This window comes from Lontra canadensis, unplaced genomic scaffold, assembly GCF_010015895.1.
Source record: "Lontra canadensis isolate GAN:19392208 unplaced genomic scaffold, GSC_riverotter_1.0 scaffold176, whole genome shotgun sequence".
In the NCBI taxonomy this organism is placed as follows: domain Eukaryota; kingdom Metazoa; phylum Chordata; class Mammalia; order Carnivora; family Mustelidae; genus Lontra; species Lontra canadensis.
Genome location: NW_022631170.1, coordinates 1,076,230 through 1,093,999, shown reverse-complemented (window position 1 = coordinate 1,093,999; position 17,770 = coordinate 1,076,230). Strand labels below are relative to the sequence as shown.

The 17,770-nt window shown below is 36.8% G+C and overlaps 1 protein-coding gene across 1 annotated transcript; it reads left to right on the top strand.

Annotated features, from left to right (window-relative positions):
* Nucleotides 1-14,635: 14,635 nt before the first annotated feature.
* LOC116860462 (olfactory receptor 9G1) lies at nt 14,636-15,553 on the top strand. Its single transcript, XM_032846516.1, has one exon. It carries the CDS (start codon nt 14,636-14,638, stop codon nt 15,551-15,553), a length of 918 nt encoding a protein of 305 aa, XP_032702407.1.
* Nucleotides 15,554-17,770: the final 2,217 nt, after the last annotated feature.

Sequence of the window (17,770 nt, the reverse complement as noted above, 5' to 3'; positions counted from 1 at the left end):
ACCATAATTTGTACTTCAAGCCTGCCTAATTCTAAAGTCTTCTATTTAAATAACTAGTAGTTCTATTTTATTATTTTTTTACATCTCAGTAGACAATTGCAATCATAAACACAGAAGATAAAACATATCCTAAGGCCATAAGCAATGTATAGAAATAATACCTGTCCTCACCACAGACTCATGTACACAAAACCCCATAAAAGACAGCTGATGTGATATCCATGTACAAAAAACACAATTCCTTGGAGATAAAAGTAAATCTCTTTTTATGGTAACCACAGATGAGATAGTGCTATACTCCAACTCAGTCCTTTTATAGATAAAACATAAAGATAATTAATACATACATAGTGCAATCCCTACGTCATCTGAGTTTTCTCACTTAGGAACTTAGCCTGAACTTTAGATTCTTGTGGGATAATGTCCCAGATCAGTAATTAAAACTTAATTATTTATTCTGAGGGATTCCTGGTTGAGGCTTTTGTTGGTTGTTCTCCTTCTCCTTGCCTGAGTGTGGACCTGTACCATGGTTAAAGTGACCCTTCCAAGTGACCAGAGCATCCTCATCCTTCAGAATTGCCTAATACTGGTAATCATGAACAGGAGTGCATTCATCATAACAGCAAAACCTAAAATGCAGGGTACAGAGACCAAACATAGTGCCATTTCCTAGAATCTACTAGAACTTAGGAATTCCCTGGAATCTACTAGAACTTACTAGAACTCATGTTGCTATTATACTCTCAACTATCCACAGAGCAAATTTGAACCCAACATTCCCCTCTCCCTGATCATAGCAAACCCTGGAACCATCTACTATTGCATAGTAACAAAACACAAAACTTTATAAGGACACAGTATGACCAGCAAGGGGACTTCCCAGATGTGACCTCAAACATACCACTTCACTTTCATGAGCCTCAGCTAATTCATCTATAAAATGGACATAAAAATACCCAGACAACTACATGACTCTCTTGTTATAAAACTAAAGTGAGGAAATGAAGAAAAAGAGAAAGAAAACAAAGAAGGAAGAGAGAAAGAGAGGGAAGTAAAAGTTAATAGCAATTAAGTCCTTCCAATGTACAAAGAGCCACATAATCAATTCATGCCTCCACATAATGATCACTTAATCTGGTAATTCTCAAATCCTGAATGGTTGTAGTTCAGTTTTAATATCAATGCCCAGACTTATCCTGAATCAGTTAAATTATAGTTCTTGATGATAGGACTCTGGCATAAGTATTTTTAAAAGCTCCCCAAGTGAGCCCTTAAAGCCAGATTTTCCAATATTTTTACTGGAAATACAGTAAAAATGCACTTGTGGATCTACACAAAACAAAACTCAAAATACTCAACCTCTTAGGGAGTCCCATATTGTTACTTCTACATTTTCCCTATTGTATTCCAACATTTGAGCCTCAAATTCTAGGAAACAGAGAGGATGCCACTAGCCTGAAATCCGGAAGGAGCAATCACTTTCCTAGGTTTCGATAATTTGTAAGTGATACAGAAAGCACTCAAAGTTTTCTCACAGTAATACATTAATTGTCTAAGGCCAGGGTCAGCAGAAGTCCTACTAAAAATTCTGGGGGCCTGACCACCCAGTAATTACACTACTAGGGATTTACCCCAAAGATACAAATGTAATGATCTGAAGGGAAACATACACCCCAGTGTTTGTAGCAGCAGTGTCCACAAGAGTCAATGTATGGAAAGAGCCAAGATGTCTGTTGACAGATGAATGAAAAAAGAAGATGTGGTTCATATATAAAATGGAATATTATTCATCCATAAGGAAAGGATGAATATTTATCATTTACATCGATGCAGATGGAACTGGAAGGTATTATGCTGAACAAAGTAAGTCAGTCAGAGAAAGACAATTGTCATATGGTTTCATTCATATCTGGAAGATAAAAAACAATGCATAGGATCATAGGGGAAGTGATGGAAAACTGAATAGGAAGTCATCAGAGAGGGAGAAAAACTGGGAGACTCTTAACTATAGAAAACAAACTGAGGGTTGCTGGAAGGGAGGGAAGGTAGGAGGAATGGGGTAGTTGAGTGATGGGTATTAAAGAAGGTACATGATGTAATGAGCACTGTGCTATACACCACTGGTGAATTATTGAGCTCTACATCTGAAGCTAATGATGTACTATAAGTTGGCTAATTGAATTTAAATTAAAAAATAAAAATAAAAAAATTCTGGAGGATTTTTGAAGCAATATGGGATCCTACTAATGACATGATTTTTGAGCAAGAAGAACAGTCGGTGGCATCACACTTTCTGATTTTATAATATATTATAAAATATAGTAATTAAAGATTACAGTACTGGAATAAAAACAGACATATACATGAGCCCAGAATAAACCTACATATACATGATCAACAGATCTTCAACAAAGGTACAAAAAACACACAATGGGGAAAAACAGTCTCTTCAGTAGATGCTGAGAAAACTATATATCATACACAGAAGGGTGAAATTGAACTTTTATCACACACCATATACAAACATCAACTCAGAATGGGTTTAAAACTTAAATGTAAGAACTGAAACTGTAAAGCTACTAGAAGAAAATATAGGGGAAGAGGCTTACCAACATTCTCAGTGCAGATTCTTTTCTGCACTCACTGCCCTCTGGTGGGCATTTGTGATGGAGCGCAAGTATCTTCACTGTCCTTTTCAAGAGTTCCATCCCTATACCTCTCTCAGACTTCCTTGTCACTAACTTTCCAGTTTTATTCCTCCTGTTCAGAAAGTCAGTCCGCTACTTACTGTTCATTAAACAGTATAGAGACAAAATTCATTCCACCACTCTTTCTATACTCAAAGAAGACACCTGATATTTTGCATGATTTTTGCACACTTAAGACCTAAATTCATATCCATAATACTACTGTCCAACTAAGAATCAGTATTTTTTTTGACATTTTATTTATTTATTGGAGAAAGAGAGAGAGAGAGCACAAGCTGGGGAGAGTGGGTGCATGGACGTTGGGAGAGGGAGAAAGCAGATTCCTTGCTGAGCAGGGAGCCAATGCTAGGCTCTCTACCAGGATCCTGGGATCATGACCTGAGCCAAAGGCAGGCACTTAACTGACTGAGCCATTGAGGCACCTAAGGAATCAGTGTTTCTTAGAGGATAATTCAGCCACTGTTTTACAGTGAGAAAATAAACAGCATATGCTTCAAATACTCTGTTATGTCTAAAAAACATGGGATTCTACAAATCGTGAGAAGAGGAACAAAAGGTAACAACTTAAAGGGTCCTGGGAGGTTCATATTGTGGCACTCTGGGTATCAAAGAAAAATCATGATAATAACCAAAACAGTATGGTTTTTATTGCAATATGGTAAACCAATGAAAGCTAAGGAGTCCAAGAGTCTCAAAAAAAGAGAAGTGTATGTAGAGAATATAAGAAGGTAGTGATAAAAATGAAAGCAAGGGAAATATAACAGGTTATTTCATTTTGACTGGATTTTCAAAGGTAGCAATATGAGTAAATAAGTAGCTCATATAGAAAAATACAGAAATTTTTAAATAAATACTGATACATCCATGTTTTACCAAAATAAGCAATAAATAATAAATATAAAGAACTGTGTTTTCCAACTAGTGCCAGTTAAATTAGGAGCTATAAAAAGATCAGAAAGAAATAATCAGTGCTGATGAATACTTTTTAATAATAATCAGTAACAAATATTGCACAGAATAACCAAGTTGAGACAAGGTAGTTCTGAAATTCTGAATTAGATAACAGAGCTCAAGTGAATAGTTAACAATGTGGACTCAAGCTCTGATTTAACAAATGAAGATTGAGTACACTTACTAATTAAAATAACATTATTACAATATTAAATTCTTTCTGAATAATTCTCTTGTATTAAATTAATATCACAATAATAACATAAAATGGGTTATTTAATGTTGGCTGAGAATTGAAAAAATAATTTTAGAAGGAGATAACACCTTGGGAAAAAAAACAATATTTCTGCTTGAAAAGTCATATTGACATTAAAAGCCTAATAATAAAAAAGGAAACCTGACCATGAGACATGTTGCTTCTGTTTTATTTCCATTAGGAAAACTTCTTTTTTTCCAAATAAGAAGCCACTGCCAGCCTAAGAAGATATTTTTTGTTCATTTTTATCTTGTAAACTTACCGCAATTTGAGGAAAGTTCTAAATAACATCATTAAAACATGAAAGATTATAAATAAATATATAAGTAATGTGAGGAATGTAGCACACTAAATCAGACATCAGGAAGAAATTAACTAATCCTATGGTATTGGTGTTAACCACATATTTTATCATCACTGTATTGGGAATGTTTTGTCTTCGGTGAGTAAGCAGTTCAAAAAAATCAATCCCAGTGAGGCTTTAATTATAGTATAAATTCCTAGAGTTCTTGAGGAAACACAGTGAGTTCCTGAATCTTCCCTGGTTGTGCCTATGATGGTAAATTTGGCTCAATCAATCCCTACATTTCATTCTACTTGGTTTATTATTTTTAGAACCCAATCTCATACATGCTTCCCAGATTCATGCCAATACAGATTGGTAAAATTGTATACATTTCTTAGTGTATATTTCCTGTAGGAGAAAGTCTTTGATTTCTTCATCTGAGCTGATGATATTTAACTTTCTCTATGGTATAGTATGGTGAGGATGGGTGGTGAGAATTACATGAGCTCATAAGGCAACTTCTTAAGTGTGATCATTAGAAAACTTGTCAAGGAAAAAGCTATTTCCCTCAAGTGATGGAAGTTAGGGACTGACTCATCACACAAGGATTTCTATTTTCGGCTCTGTCCTTGTCTGCCAGTATCGTTATCCCACTGCCTTATGGTCCCTGTTCTTTCCTCCATCAATTATTTTAGATTGTCACAAAATCTCTGGCAATGTTTAGCATTTACAGTTGACCCTCAAAAAATGTGGGGGTTAGGACAACTGACCCACACACAATTCAAAAATCGGCATTTGATTTGACTCACCCAAACTTACCGATCAATGGCCTACTGTTGACCAGAGCCTTACTGATAACAGAAATAATAGACTGGCACATATTTTGGATGTTCTATGTATTCCATATTGTATTCTTCCAATAAAGCTAGAGAAAAAAAGGTTATGGAGAAAGTCATAGGGAACATACATCTCATTCATAGCATTATTCTGTATCTATTGAAAAACATCCAATGTATGTAGACCCACACAGTTCAACCCTGTATTGTTCAAGGGTTAATTTCAGGAAGTAGTGCTTCTCTGCAGTCCTCACAATCAAGTCCCAGCTTGGACCTCAACCTTGTCTTTCCTAAAGGACTAACTGAGATGGGAAACTCCTTCAAATCTACATTCAGGGCTTTCCAAGTGCCCTTCATGTTACCAGTTGGATAACCTCATTTTCAGTTCAGAAGAACCGATGATTTTTCCAATCAATATTATTGTGGTCGTGATGAAAGGTATAACCAGTTAACTTTTCAGTTCTTTGCTCTTCAAATACACTTCAAGCTGTGACAATTCTTGTGACAATTGAAATTTTCATGATGTCATTGCACCCGTGGCTTACTGGTGTCCCATTTCCCTAGCACATCATATATCTGCACATTCCTTAAATATGTGAGCAAACTAATCCCAGGGTTACATTCTAGGCTACTCCTAATATTAATTATTCCATCAGTCAGAGTCCTGTCAAGAAACAGATGGCCCACTCACAATGAAGAGTAATTAATAAAGAGATTATTATAAAGATGTGAAGAGAGTATGGAAAAGCCACAAAGGACAGACCAGTCCTTTGACAGAAGATCTCACTGTACATGTGGGTTGAAGGGAGAAGGGAAAATAGCACTTATCAGAGAGAAGGAGAGAGATTTTGTGATGAGAGAAAGGGTATAAAAGCTGTGACATTGGTCTAGGGATTAATGTGACCTTGGTTGGCTGTGAAGAAACAGAGTCTAGGAACACATATTCTAAATCATCATTTTTTTTCCTCCTTTTAGTTCCTCCTCCAATGGCCAAACTAACTGAAACAGTTCATACAAGATGGTGTCCTGGATCAGAAAGCAGAATGGCAAAGGATGGCAGTCCACATGGAATGGCAGACGGTAGAAATCTTTGTACCCTACAGAGATATTGTTAACCAAAATTGGATCAGCCTCTTGGTGAGTGTGAAGCCAAAGGACACAACCAAGCCAAAGAGGAGCAAAAGGAAAGGTTTTATTCTCAACAAGTAAAGGAGAACACCAGGAATCTTTCCCAAAGCAGTGTCTTCCTGAACAACAGAGATGGAGAAGATTTAAGTCAAGGGTGCCTGCATCTTCAGGAAGGGGTTTGCCTGGTGGGGAATTTAACATGGAATTGGGGCAGCTGACAATCTAAGGTGACAAGTCCAGGTAAAAGTCACAAGAGCCAGCAAAGATCAGCATCATCAGTTCTCTGTCCCCAGCAACTCCAGCTTCTGAGTGCTCAGAGGGTTTGAGATCCTGCAAAGATAACTCAAGAATATACAACAGGGAGATCTTCCCTCTTGAATCAGCACTGGGAGTTTTTCCACTGATTTATGGTCCCAGATATGATTAGATTATTTCCTGGCCCAATAATGACTGTTCTTACATTCTTTCACAAGATGGCCAGGGACCTAAAATGACTTTCCTCATGTCAAGAAAGCTAGGTCTGTCTTTCATTTTCTGGGGAACCTAACTCTTGCTGCTTACAAAAACAGTATCTATGTGTTTATCAGTAGGCAATTGTATTTTATGTGGATGGAGAGATAATAGATAGATAGACAATAGATTAGATAGATGATAGAAATAGATAAATTCAGCAAAACTCAATATAGAATGTGAAGGAAAATTACAGTTAAATACACCTATCATTGGGGAATCACAGTCTCTAAACAAAACCTTTCCAAGTCTTTCTTAAATAAGGTTGACCTAATTTTGCCAATGCATAGCTTTGTTTAATTGCCTTGTTTGCTATTCCCCCAAGCTACAAAACCATGAGGAATTCCATGGGTATAAAACTCTTGGGATTGTTACAAAATCCTTGGGATTCTAGAACTAGCTGACTTGAAAATTTAAAACTAGCTGACAGGATCTACTATTATAGAAGATTCTGGAACTAGCTGACTTGAATATTAGAATGTTGGAATTTGGTCTTGCCATGAATGTTGGTAGGTTGTGGGGTCTGGGTGTTACCAGTGGCATAGAAATTTGGTTTTATCCCAGGAAAACTCAATAGCCATTTACATTCTGTTATGCAGCAGGAGGCCCAAAGCCTCATTTTCAGGTCCTACCCATATCTTATAGCAGTTTCTGAGACAGCTGGGAGGAAAAAAACCACAATGTAGCTTTTTCTCATATTAGTGGTAAGGGCAATTTGCAGTAAGGGAAGGAACAGAAAATAAAACTATAAAACTGACACACACAAAAATAAGTCTTTGTGATGACCTTAAGAGCTCTGAGGAAGACTATGAGAGCTCTCTAGACTCAGGTTAAAATAAATCATGAGAAGTGTAATTTGTTTTAAATGTATGTTTGTCCCAGGAGTTGGGAAGACAGAAGACACATTTATTTTTTTGTCTTTATTAAGAAGCTTTGTTATTTAAATTCAATTAAATAACGTATAGTGTATTCTTAGTTTCAGAGGTGAAGTTCAGTGATTCCTCTGTTGCATTTACTACCTACTGCTCATTACATCACTTGCCCTCCTTAACACCCATCACCGAGTTACCCCATCTACCTACCCACCTCCCCTCATTACCCTTAATTTTTTTTCTGATGATAGTCTCTTATGGTTTGTCTCAGAAGACACATTTAAAAAGAATGTTAAGACAACAGCTTATCATTACTGGCAGGTTGCCACAGCCTCTGGATAACATTTGTTAGCAGAGAATTCCTTTCTAAAGTAACCCTTGAACCTGTGACCTAGCATCTATGTTTCAGTCTGCAAGGAAACACAATGGAAATATATGCACTATTTTGTTGTGCATGTTTGTATTGTAGATTTGAGTATTTTCAAGATCCATAGAGTTCAGTTTCCCAAAGACACCAATGACTCAAAAACATCCATATGTGTTCTTAAAGCAGTGGTACATAAGACAGAGAAATAAAGTCAACAGAAGACAATCAGAGTCATCAGGAGAGGCCAGCGCCCAAAGAGAGTACGCTTAACTAGCAGGGAAAAAAAAAAAAAAAAAAAAGAAGGAAAAAAGGACTATGTTGCCATCAATTTTATTGTCTTCGCTCTTTTGCATAATATAAACAATTGTAGACTTCAGGATCATATGACATTAATAACCAAGAAAATATTTAATTTTCAACACGTAATAGTTGTCAAATACCCCCACATCTCCTTAAAGATACATTGTGTCTAGTAAATATCCCCACAATCTTGCAGAATTATGTTATTTCAGACAAGAAGTGCATGATAACGCACATGAGGAAATTGATTCTCAGGAAGAGTAACTAAATGTTCAAAGGTGACCAGTTTATAAAGAGCTGGGATCAGAGTTCACCTCAGGTCTCTCTGACCCCATATCTCATGCTAAAGAGTCCATATTGCTTCTCAAAACATGCTCTCCTGCAAAATACCTGTATGCAAACGTACATTAGTCATTTAATCTACACACTGTTGTAAAGTAGGACTGCTGTCATTCTAAAAACAGTCCTAATAAGTTGTAATACTGGCATTCTAACAAGAGTTCCTTGAAACTGACTGCCTAAATTTGAATCTTGAAGGGAAGGGACAAGACACAAGAAGCTAGAGCCTAAGCTCTCTGGCAGGGGAAATTTGTGTTCTCTGAATTAGGGATCCACTGATATCATGTCCATCTGTCATGTGTCCAGTCCCCAATACTAGTTTAAAAATACAGTATTCTCTAATCATTTTTTAATATATCCTTCAATCTTTACAACAGCCCTATCTAGTAGTTTCAATTATTATTCTTGTTTTACAAGGTTTAGCATAATTCAGTAACTTGTTAAAGGTTTTCCAACAGCTGTAAGCACTGAGGTCAAACTTGAATCCTTGTCCTCAGCGTGAAGGCCCAGTGCTGTCTACGCTTGGACTACCCTCCAATCCCGGCCGCTTGCCAGTTCAAAGATATGGATCCTCATGGCTCTTCAACATGAAAGAATTTGCTGTTCAAATGGAAACAATTCACAAATATACTTTATTTTGAAATCCAATTAGTGCGTGTATTTCAGTGATCACACTGTATTCCTTGATGATTTGTCCTTAGTTTTTCTTGTGCTTGCCTGTGACTAGCACAGAAAACTCAGATTTCTGTTACTGCAAGTAATGTGGAATAAAAAAGATGTCTTGCCAATGCCAGCATTTGGTAGACCAGAATGCGCATTTAACTGACCAGCCTCTGGAGAATTAGGGCAGTCCATCTCTTCATCTATTCAACAATTATCATTCATGCTCACTCTGTGGCAGTTACTGTTTTAAGCACTGTCATCAAGCAATGAACAAAACAAGCCACAGAACATGCCCTTCTTGTATTCACATCCTAGTGGGAGAAGACAGGAAATAAAATAATAGATCAGATGGTAACCCAGGTCATAAGTCCTCCGGAGAAGAAAGCAAGGTAGGGGCTAGAAAGTGCTATGGGAGTGAATAGGGTTCAAGTTTGAAGAGGGTGATCAGGTTAGATCTTTCTGAGAAGGTGATATATGTTGAACAACTAGAGGAGATAAAAGAATATTCTAAGCAGAATGAATAACAAGGGCTAATACCTCACAAGTGAACACTCTTTGGGCTATAAATGAAGTGAGTGTGTGTATGTGAATGTGCAGAGTTCATGAGGAGAAATGTAGCCAAAAGGTCCCCTGCAGGAAAAGTATCTCACCGGACTGTGAAGCTCTCCCCTTTCCACTTATGACGCCTCTGCTTGGGTACCAACCATCTTTACGGGTGGACTAGGTATGATAGGGAATGAGGTTCAGGAAGTCAAGAGTGTTTTGCCCCTTCTCTACAAGATATGACTAATGGCAAAAATGCCTAAAAGGTTGGAGGAATTTTGTCACAGAGGGAGAATGATTAGAAGAAATTTGCCGTGGTAGAAAGAACACGGAACGTAGAGTCAGAGGAACTGAGTTTAGACTTAATCATGCCAACTGATTTGTTTTTTAATCCTCATTCATGACTTCCATCTGCCCTCTCATTTTTCTGAGTTTTAATTATGAGTGGAGTGTCTATGTATTCATATTCAGACATGGGGTACATACTGATTAGACAGTGCTAATCACCACCCTAACACCACCAAAATTTTTGCCATAGTCCCTGACATTTCAACCATTTTCTTAAATTATTTTTTTTAGAAAGAAACACACACACACACACACACACACACACACACACACACGAGTGGTGGAAGGGGCAAAGGGAGAGAGAGAGAATCTAAGCAGACTCCACAGGGAGCACAGAACTGACTTTGGGCTCAATCTCATTACCTTGAGATAATGACTAAGCTGAAACCAAGAGTCAGGCACTTAACCAACTATGCCACCCAGGCACCCTTCCAGCACTTTAATATTGGTCTAGGTTAAGCCATTAACTTTGAAAATATTCTGACTCTGACTTCATATGTCCTGCATGATCTCATGTACCATCATTCCAATGAAGACACACTATATTCCACACAGATCTGACAGACTTCAGATGGATTTTCCACCACCCATTCCTTGTCTTGCCTCTATGCCTTATTGGTTATAGTTTTATTGTTGTTGTTGTTGTTGTTGTTGTATTTTTCTTTGCCAGAAATTACTTCCTCACATGTGGTAACTCTCTGTGCCTCTTCATGCAGGTTATCTATTTCTCCCTTCTGTGTAAAATCTCCCATAACACACACACAACCCTTCTCTCATTGCCCCTAGCAAATTCTCCACTCGCCTTCCTCCCACCATTAAAGATGGCAGATAATTCTTTCACAACCTGTGAAAGGTGCTTATTTGTTTATAAATATTTGGTTTCTCCCAATAAACTATGCGTTTTTTGGGTTCAGGTCCCATGCCTTAGTTCTCTCTCTTGTCCATAGTGCCTGGAAGAGCCTTAAGAACATAGTAAATGCTAGGAGATATTTAGGTGTGGGGACAGATGATACACAATGGGAGAACTGGTTTTGAATCCTGGCTCTATAAACCTCAAATTCAGTGACCTTTAACAATTTAACAAATGTACAGTTATTTCTCTATCTCAAGTAGCTCATCTGTAAAGTGAGAATAATAATCACATTTACTGTACAGGATTGTCTTGAAGGCTAAAATGAAATGATTCTTTTAAAGAACTCAGCAAAGTGCCTGGGAAATATTCAGTATAAGTATTCATTATTCAGTATATATCAGTATATAAATGAATATATTCATTATGATAATAATAGAGAAACTACGCAGGTCACTTTTTTAAATTTTTTTTATTATGTTCAGTTAGCCAACATATAGTACCTCATTAGTTTTTGATGTAGTGTTCAATGATTCATTAGTTGCTTATAACCCTCTCTGGTCAACTAATCTTTGACAAATCAGGAAAAAATATCCAGTGGAAAAAAGACAGTCTCTTCAAAAAATGGTGCTGGTAAAATTGGACAGCCACATGCAGAAGAATGAAACTGGACCAGCTCCTTCAACATAAACAAGGATAAACTCAAAATAGATGAAATACCTCCATGTGAGACAGGAATTCATCAGAATCCTAGAGGAGAACATAAGCAGTAACCTCTTCGACATCAGCCTCAATAACTTCTTTCAAGGCAAGTCTCCTTAGTCAAGGGAAACAAAAGCAAAAATGAACTTTTGGAAGGTACAAAGTTTCTACACATTAAAGGAAACAGTCTACAAAACAAAGAGGCAACCCACAGAATGGGAGAAGATATTTGCAAATGACACTACAGATAAAGGGCTGGTGTCCAAGATCTATAAAGAACTTCTCAAACTCAACAGCCAAAAAAAAAAAAAAAAAAAAAATCCAGTTACAAAAATGGGTAGAAGACATGAACAGACACTTCTTCAAAGAAGACACAAAATGGCTAACAGACACTTGAAAAAATGTTCAACATCAGCTATCAGGGAAATACAAATCAAAACCATGATGAAATACCACTGTACGCCAGTTAGAATGGCAAAAATTAACAAGGCAGATAACAAGAAATGTTGGTGAGGATGAGAAGAAGGGCGAAACCTCTTACACTGTTGGTAGACAGGTCACTTTTAGAGACAGTAGCCAAGATGACACCTTTCTTGTCATTTAAAAATTGGGTGATAAGATGATGAAATAGGAGACAAGATAAATTTGTTGCAAAATCTACTGTATTGACACTCAGGAGCAGGGAGTCCTCTTCTAAAAATTTATGGTCACAGCTGAATAGGTACTCAAAGATTATGTCTCTCTGAAGTATACATGGTATAGGGGAAAGATTGAATTTTATAATTAGGCTGCCTTGAGTTTAAATCCTGACTGCATTTACTTCTGAGTTTGCCTTGGGAAAGAAAGTTAATTAAATGCTTTGGATCTGTTTTCTCGTCTGTGATTGAAATTAAAATACCTACTCCATAGAGTACTTTTATAATCAAATACAGTTTCCAGGAAGGTGTTTTGCAAAGAGGGTTTCTCAAAATATCACAATAATTATGAGTACTTTAAAAATAATCTTTTTTTTTTTTTTTTCATTGAACAAGTAGAACCTCCTAAATAAAGTTAATATGCTTTTTAGTTAATTGCTGTTCAGGCACTTGCAAAACTATGAACCTCTGGGGTGCTTAAGGAATCAAATACACTGGGGATCCTGAGCAAGTATAAGATATTTGGATTTACAGTGTGGTCTTTGTTGGCTGGGTCTGTGAGTTTCAGGCACGTGTCTCAGTCCTGGGAGAGGTGAGTAGACAGTTCCTGTCCTCAAAATCAGGGTTGGCTATCCTGAGAGACACAGGACCCTGCCGGATGATTTGGGTATTACTCAGAAGCATTTATCTGACCCCACATGTACAAGGTCCTTACCTGTGACAGCGTCCGAATCTGTCCATATTATCCTATTGGTTTTGAGTTAAGGTGTTAGAACCAAAAAGGGAGACATTCATGTATGGAGCCTATAAGCAACTGTTAAGCCAGTATTGAATATGAAAGGACAGGACTTAGTCATTAAAACCCAGGCCTCTGGAGTTAGACAACACCACATACTAACTGTACACTTAAGCTACTTATTAACACTGAATTTGGTCATCTGTAAAGTTATTGCTATTAATCTTCCAACATACCTGTGATGGATATTGTGACAAAGAATAAAATAATGCATGTGCAACACTAACAACAATGCTTAACTCAGAGGAAAGTATTCAAAATTGTTCACTATTATTAGTATAAATAACCAAATTCTGGGATAATTATGACAATTGGAGAATAATGAAGTTAGAAGATACTAAATTGAAGGTTGAGTCCAGGAGTTTTCAGTGTTTCCTATAGGAAAGCACTCGTAGTTCTCAGGATCCATGTTTTCAAAGATTTCACCTAGTTGCACAGTTCTTGTTACTTTGTAGTAACGGACTCCGTTAAAACAAATAGCCCACAAAATCTCATAATAACCTAAAATTAAGATAAAATAGACATTGAACTGGTCTATGTTTTCTATCAAAAGCAGAAGGGAAAATGTACAGTGTTGAGAAACAAAATTTAATATAGTAAAGTTGAAGACCTAATTGGCTTTCTCAGGTGATTCATGAATCAAGAAGCAGAGGGATTGGGAGCTCTATGGAATGGAACATTTGTGTAAGGAGAGTTGAGCAAGGAAATTAGCAAAAGAAAAAAAATCCTTTACATCTTGCGGTGGGGGGGGGGGGGACAGGGTTTTTATCATGCAGAGGACCCCAATAGTGTTATCAGGACATTTCACACTGACTATTAAAAGGTCACATTCCTGGGTTGGGTTGAGACTATAATTAAATCTTTGTTGTCCCAGAGATCAAAGGACTCTTTTGGAGACATGTTGTTTTTCTTTTTTTTTTATAAGCACATTTAGTGAAAAGAAAAGAAAATATGTTAAATTAATGGAATCTATATAATATTAGATAATGAGCAGTGATAGAATGATAAAGCAGAATAGGGATATAAGAAATGCCAGGGAAGGAGTTTTCAGTATTGTGATCAGGAACACCTGAAAAGGCAATTGAGACTTGAAAATATAAGAGAGTTTGCTATAAAGATACTCAAGGAAGAGCATCTTCCTTGAGCAGGCTGAGGAAGAATGGTTGGAACTCAGTTTTTCTTGAAATGCCCAGTAGATCTATTGTAAGAGAAGTTAAGTAGGGATTTGAACTTGTCAGTCTGGAATCCAGGGAAGAAAAATTATCAGGAGTTAAAAAATAAAAAATGATGGGTTTATGGACATTGGGGAGGGTATGTGCTATGGTGAGTGCTATGAAATGTGTAAACCTGACGATTCACAGACCTGTATCCCTGGGGATAAAAATACATTATTTGTTTATAAAAAATTTAAAAATTAATAAAAAAAACAACAAAAATGAAAAATGAAATTCCAATTCATATAATTGTTTTTATTTAGCATATTTTCTATTTATTCAGCATAATGAAACAAGCTGAAATCTCATTTTCTCTCCTCTTAGGTGAGCCATGGAGAGAAGCAACCATACAGTGACTGAGTTCATCTTGGTAGGCTTCACAACAGACCCGGTGATGCAGCTGGTCCTGTTTGTGGTATTCCTTAGCGTGTACTCTTTGACCCTGGTAGCAAATGCCACCCTCATGGTGTTGATCTGTAATGACTCCCGGCTGCACACAGCAATGTATTTCTTCATTGGGAATCTGTCTTTTCTGGATCTTTGGTATTCCTCTGTCTACACCCCAAAGATTCTGGTGACCTGTATCTCTGAAGACAAAAGCATCTCCTTTGCTGGCTGTGTATGTCAGTTCTTCTTCTCTGCTGGGCTGGCATATAGTGAGTGTTACCTGTTGGCCGCCATGGCTTATGACCGCTATATGGCCATCTCAAAACCACTGCTTTATTCTCAGGCTATGTCTATAAAGCTATGTGCATTTTTGGTAGCATCCTCATACCTTGGTGGCTTTACTAACTCTTCCATCATCACCAAAACAACTTTTGCCTTGAATTTCTGTAGTGGCAATGTCATTGATGACTTTTTCTGTGATTTGCCTCCCCTGGTGAAGTTGGCTTGTGGCAGGAAAGACGGCTATCAGACTATACTATACTTCATCCTGGCCTCCAATGTCATCACCCCCACAGTGCTCATCCTCTCTTCCTACCTGTTCATCATTGCCACCATCATGAGGATCCGCTCCACCCAAGGTCGCCTCAAGGCCTTCTCCACATGTTCCTCCCACCTGGTCTCTGTCACCTTGTACTATGGCTCCATTCTCTACATCTACTCTCGTCCCAGATCTAGCTATTCTTTGGACAGGGACAAAATAGTTTCTACATTTTACACTGTGGTGTTCCCTATGTTGAATCCCATGATCTATAGTCTGAGGAATAAGGATGTGAAAGAGGCCCTGAATAAACTCATTAAATAAATCAAGATTCTCTCCCTCTAAGGAAATGCAATGACAATTTTTGGACAGGCTATTCGATTTCAAAAAGAGCTGCCATTGTGTCCCATCATGATTAACAATTCTTTCAATGTCAGTTAAAGAATCTGCACTCTTGATACATGACAATTTAAGAGACCTAAGAGAAGATTAGAGCAACTGAGGAGATAGAATTTAAATATAAAATTTAAGAATTTGTATTGAATTTCATGTTACTCTAGATTAAAAACAAATAAAAAGCTTAAAACCAAAAACTCTCCTCTACCTTCTTAATGTGACAGAACAGTCCACTCCTCTAGTGTGAGAATATTTATGGCTGATTGATATATACAAAATAGTATCTATATGGTTATTTCCTAAAAACTAGGAATAAGGGGACACCTGGGTGGTTCAGTTGGTTAAGCCGCTGCCTTCGGCTCAGGTCTTGATCCCAGGGTCCTGGGATGGAGTCCCGCATTGGGCTCCTTACTCGGCAGGGAGCCTGCTTCTCTCGCTGCCTCTGCCTGCCTCTGTGCCTGCTTGTGTGTACTCTCTCTCTCTCTCTCTCTGATGAATAAATAATATCTTTTAAAAAAAAAACTAGAACTAAGTAGGCTGAATAAAGTTTTAGTATTTTCTTATGAAAAATAATTGGTTGAAATGATTTCTATTCTCTTAAAAGGATTTCTTAAGCATTTGTATATGCAGTTTGCCCCCGGAAGCATTAGCATGAAGACCCAGCAGCACTCATAAAATAACTTGATATAACTAGGATCAGCAAGCATGATCTCTCCAGTCTATTTTTCTAACATATGTCCTTCAGTTAAGGAAAAATCAGTCAAGTTTACATAGATGTAATTTTTACAAATCACTGTGTAACTACCAGAGTTCCTCTTTTATTTTATAAGGGCAAAGTTGCAGGGTCTTCTACATCCAAATTGGACAATCTGAGCATTAAAACATGATTATTATGGTAAAGAATAATAACCAAAATGAAATGAAACAATTTGAGAAGAAAAGTCTATGACTAACTACCCATGACTCAAAAGAGAAAAATTTATATAGGTGATACACACAGGTGGTGATAAAACAAAAGTATAAATATGATGAGTTGCATTTAATTTTGACTTTTAAAAGTGAGGCAATATAAATATAATTTATATCAATAAAACATAAATATGTTTTACTGATAAAAGCAATGGTAAACAAACAAGAAAGTGAAATTCAAGCAAGTAGTCCTCCAAAATATAGGAACTCCGTGCAGACCAGGAAAGAGCCATCAGCACCAGCAAAAACACATATTATCCCATAAAAGAAATCCAAGGTATAAAATCAGTATTAGTTCTAACACATAGTACCCCAATAGAGACAGAGCACAACAGTGTAATTCCAAAATGTTTTATTTAGACAGTGTTCTAAAACGGTTCTATTTATGCCAACTCAGACTCTCATTTTCTAAAAGCTCTCTATTTCCCACTAATAATAGTAAAATTCCTATGAAATATATTCTTTGTAAGTAGTATGAACAGATCTAATTGGTGTACCATAGTAGCAGAAAATCAGGTGCTTAATGTTCCTTAAGAGAAACTAGAAAATACATCATTCCAGAGGGACACATCAGTTACAAAAAGTAGAATTGATGTAATAACCCTTCTTGGAACATCCTAATGTCATAAAATCTGATTTTTACTCTAATAAAGATGCTCAAGCTACTTATTGAGAACTCCTATTTTAATCCTTTTAGAAGAAACAATCAAGTCCTGTTTTCCAAATAATTATTAACATCTACCCAGAGACTATAACTTTCACTGGCCAAAGTGGAGAGGCATACTATTTTAGGTATGGAAAAGTGATCTCAACTCCAAAATCAAGTCTAAATAACTTACCAAGACCCTAGTGAGAAGATAAAGTACAGCTAAGAATAATTTTAGAAGATGTAACATAACACAAATTTAATTAAATTTGTGGCACTGATGTTTTCGAAAACGTTTTAGCATATGTTTAAGTGTAAGCTTGGCGTAAGCTTTAGAATTACAGTTGGTAATTCTTCACCTGCAGTTTATGGTTGTGAAGTATGCAAAAGAATCTCCCATATTAACTTACAATTAACTACACTATAAATTTCCAAGGGAATTTACTCAAATCCCAAATGAAGTTTGAAGTTTGAAAGTTGTTTCTAAGTTGTACTGTTTTGATATACAAGTTTTACTAAATTAAACATTT

Excerpts from the sequence above, each read along its gene's own strand:
- LOC116860462 (XM_032846516.1), top strand. The coding sequence starts at position 14,636 with ATGGAGAGAAGCAACCATACAGTGACTGAGTTCATCTTGGTAGGCTTC.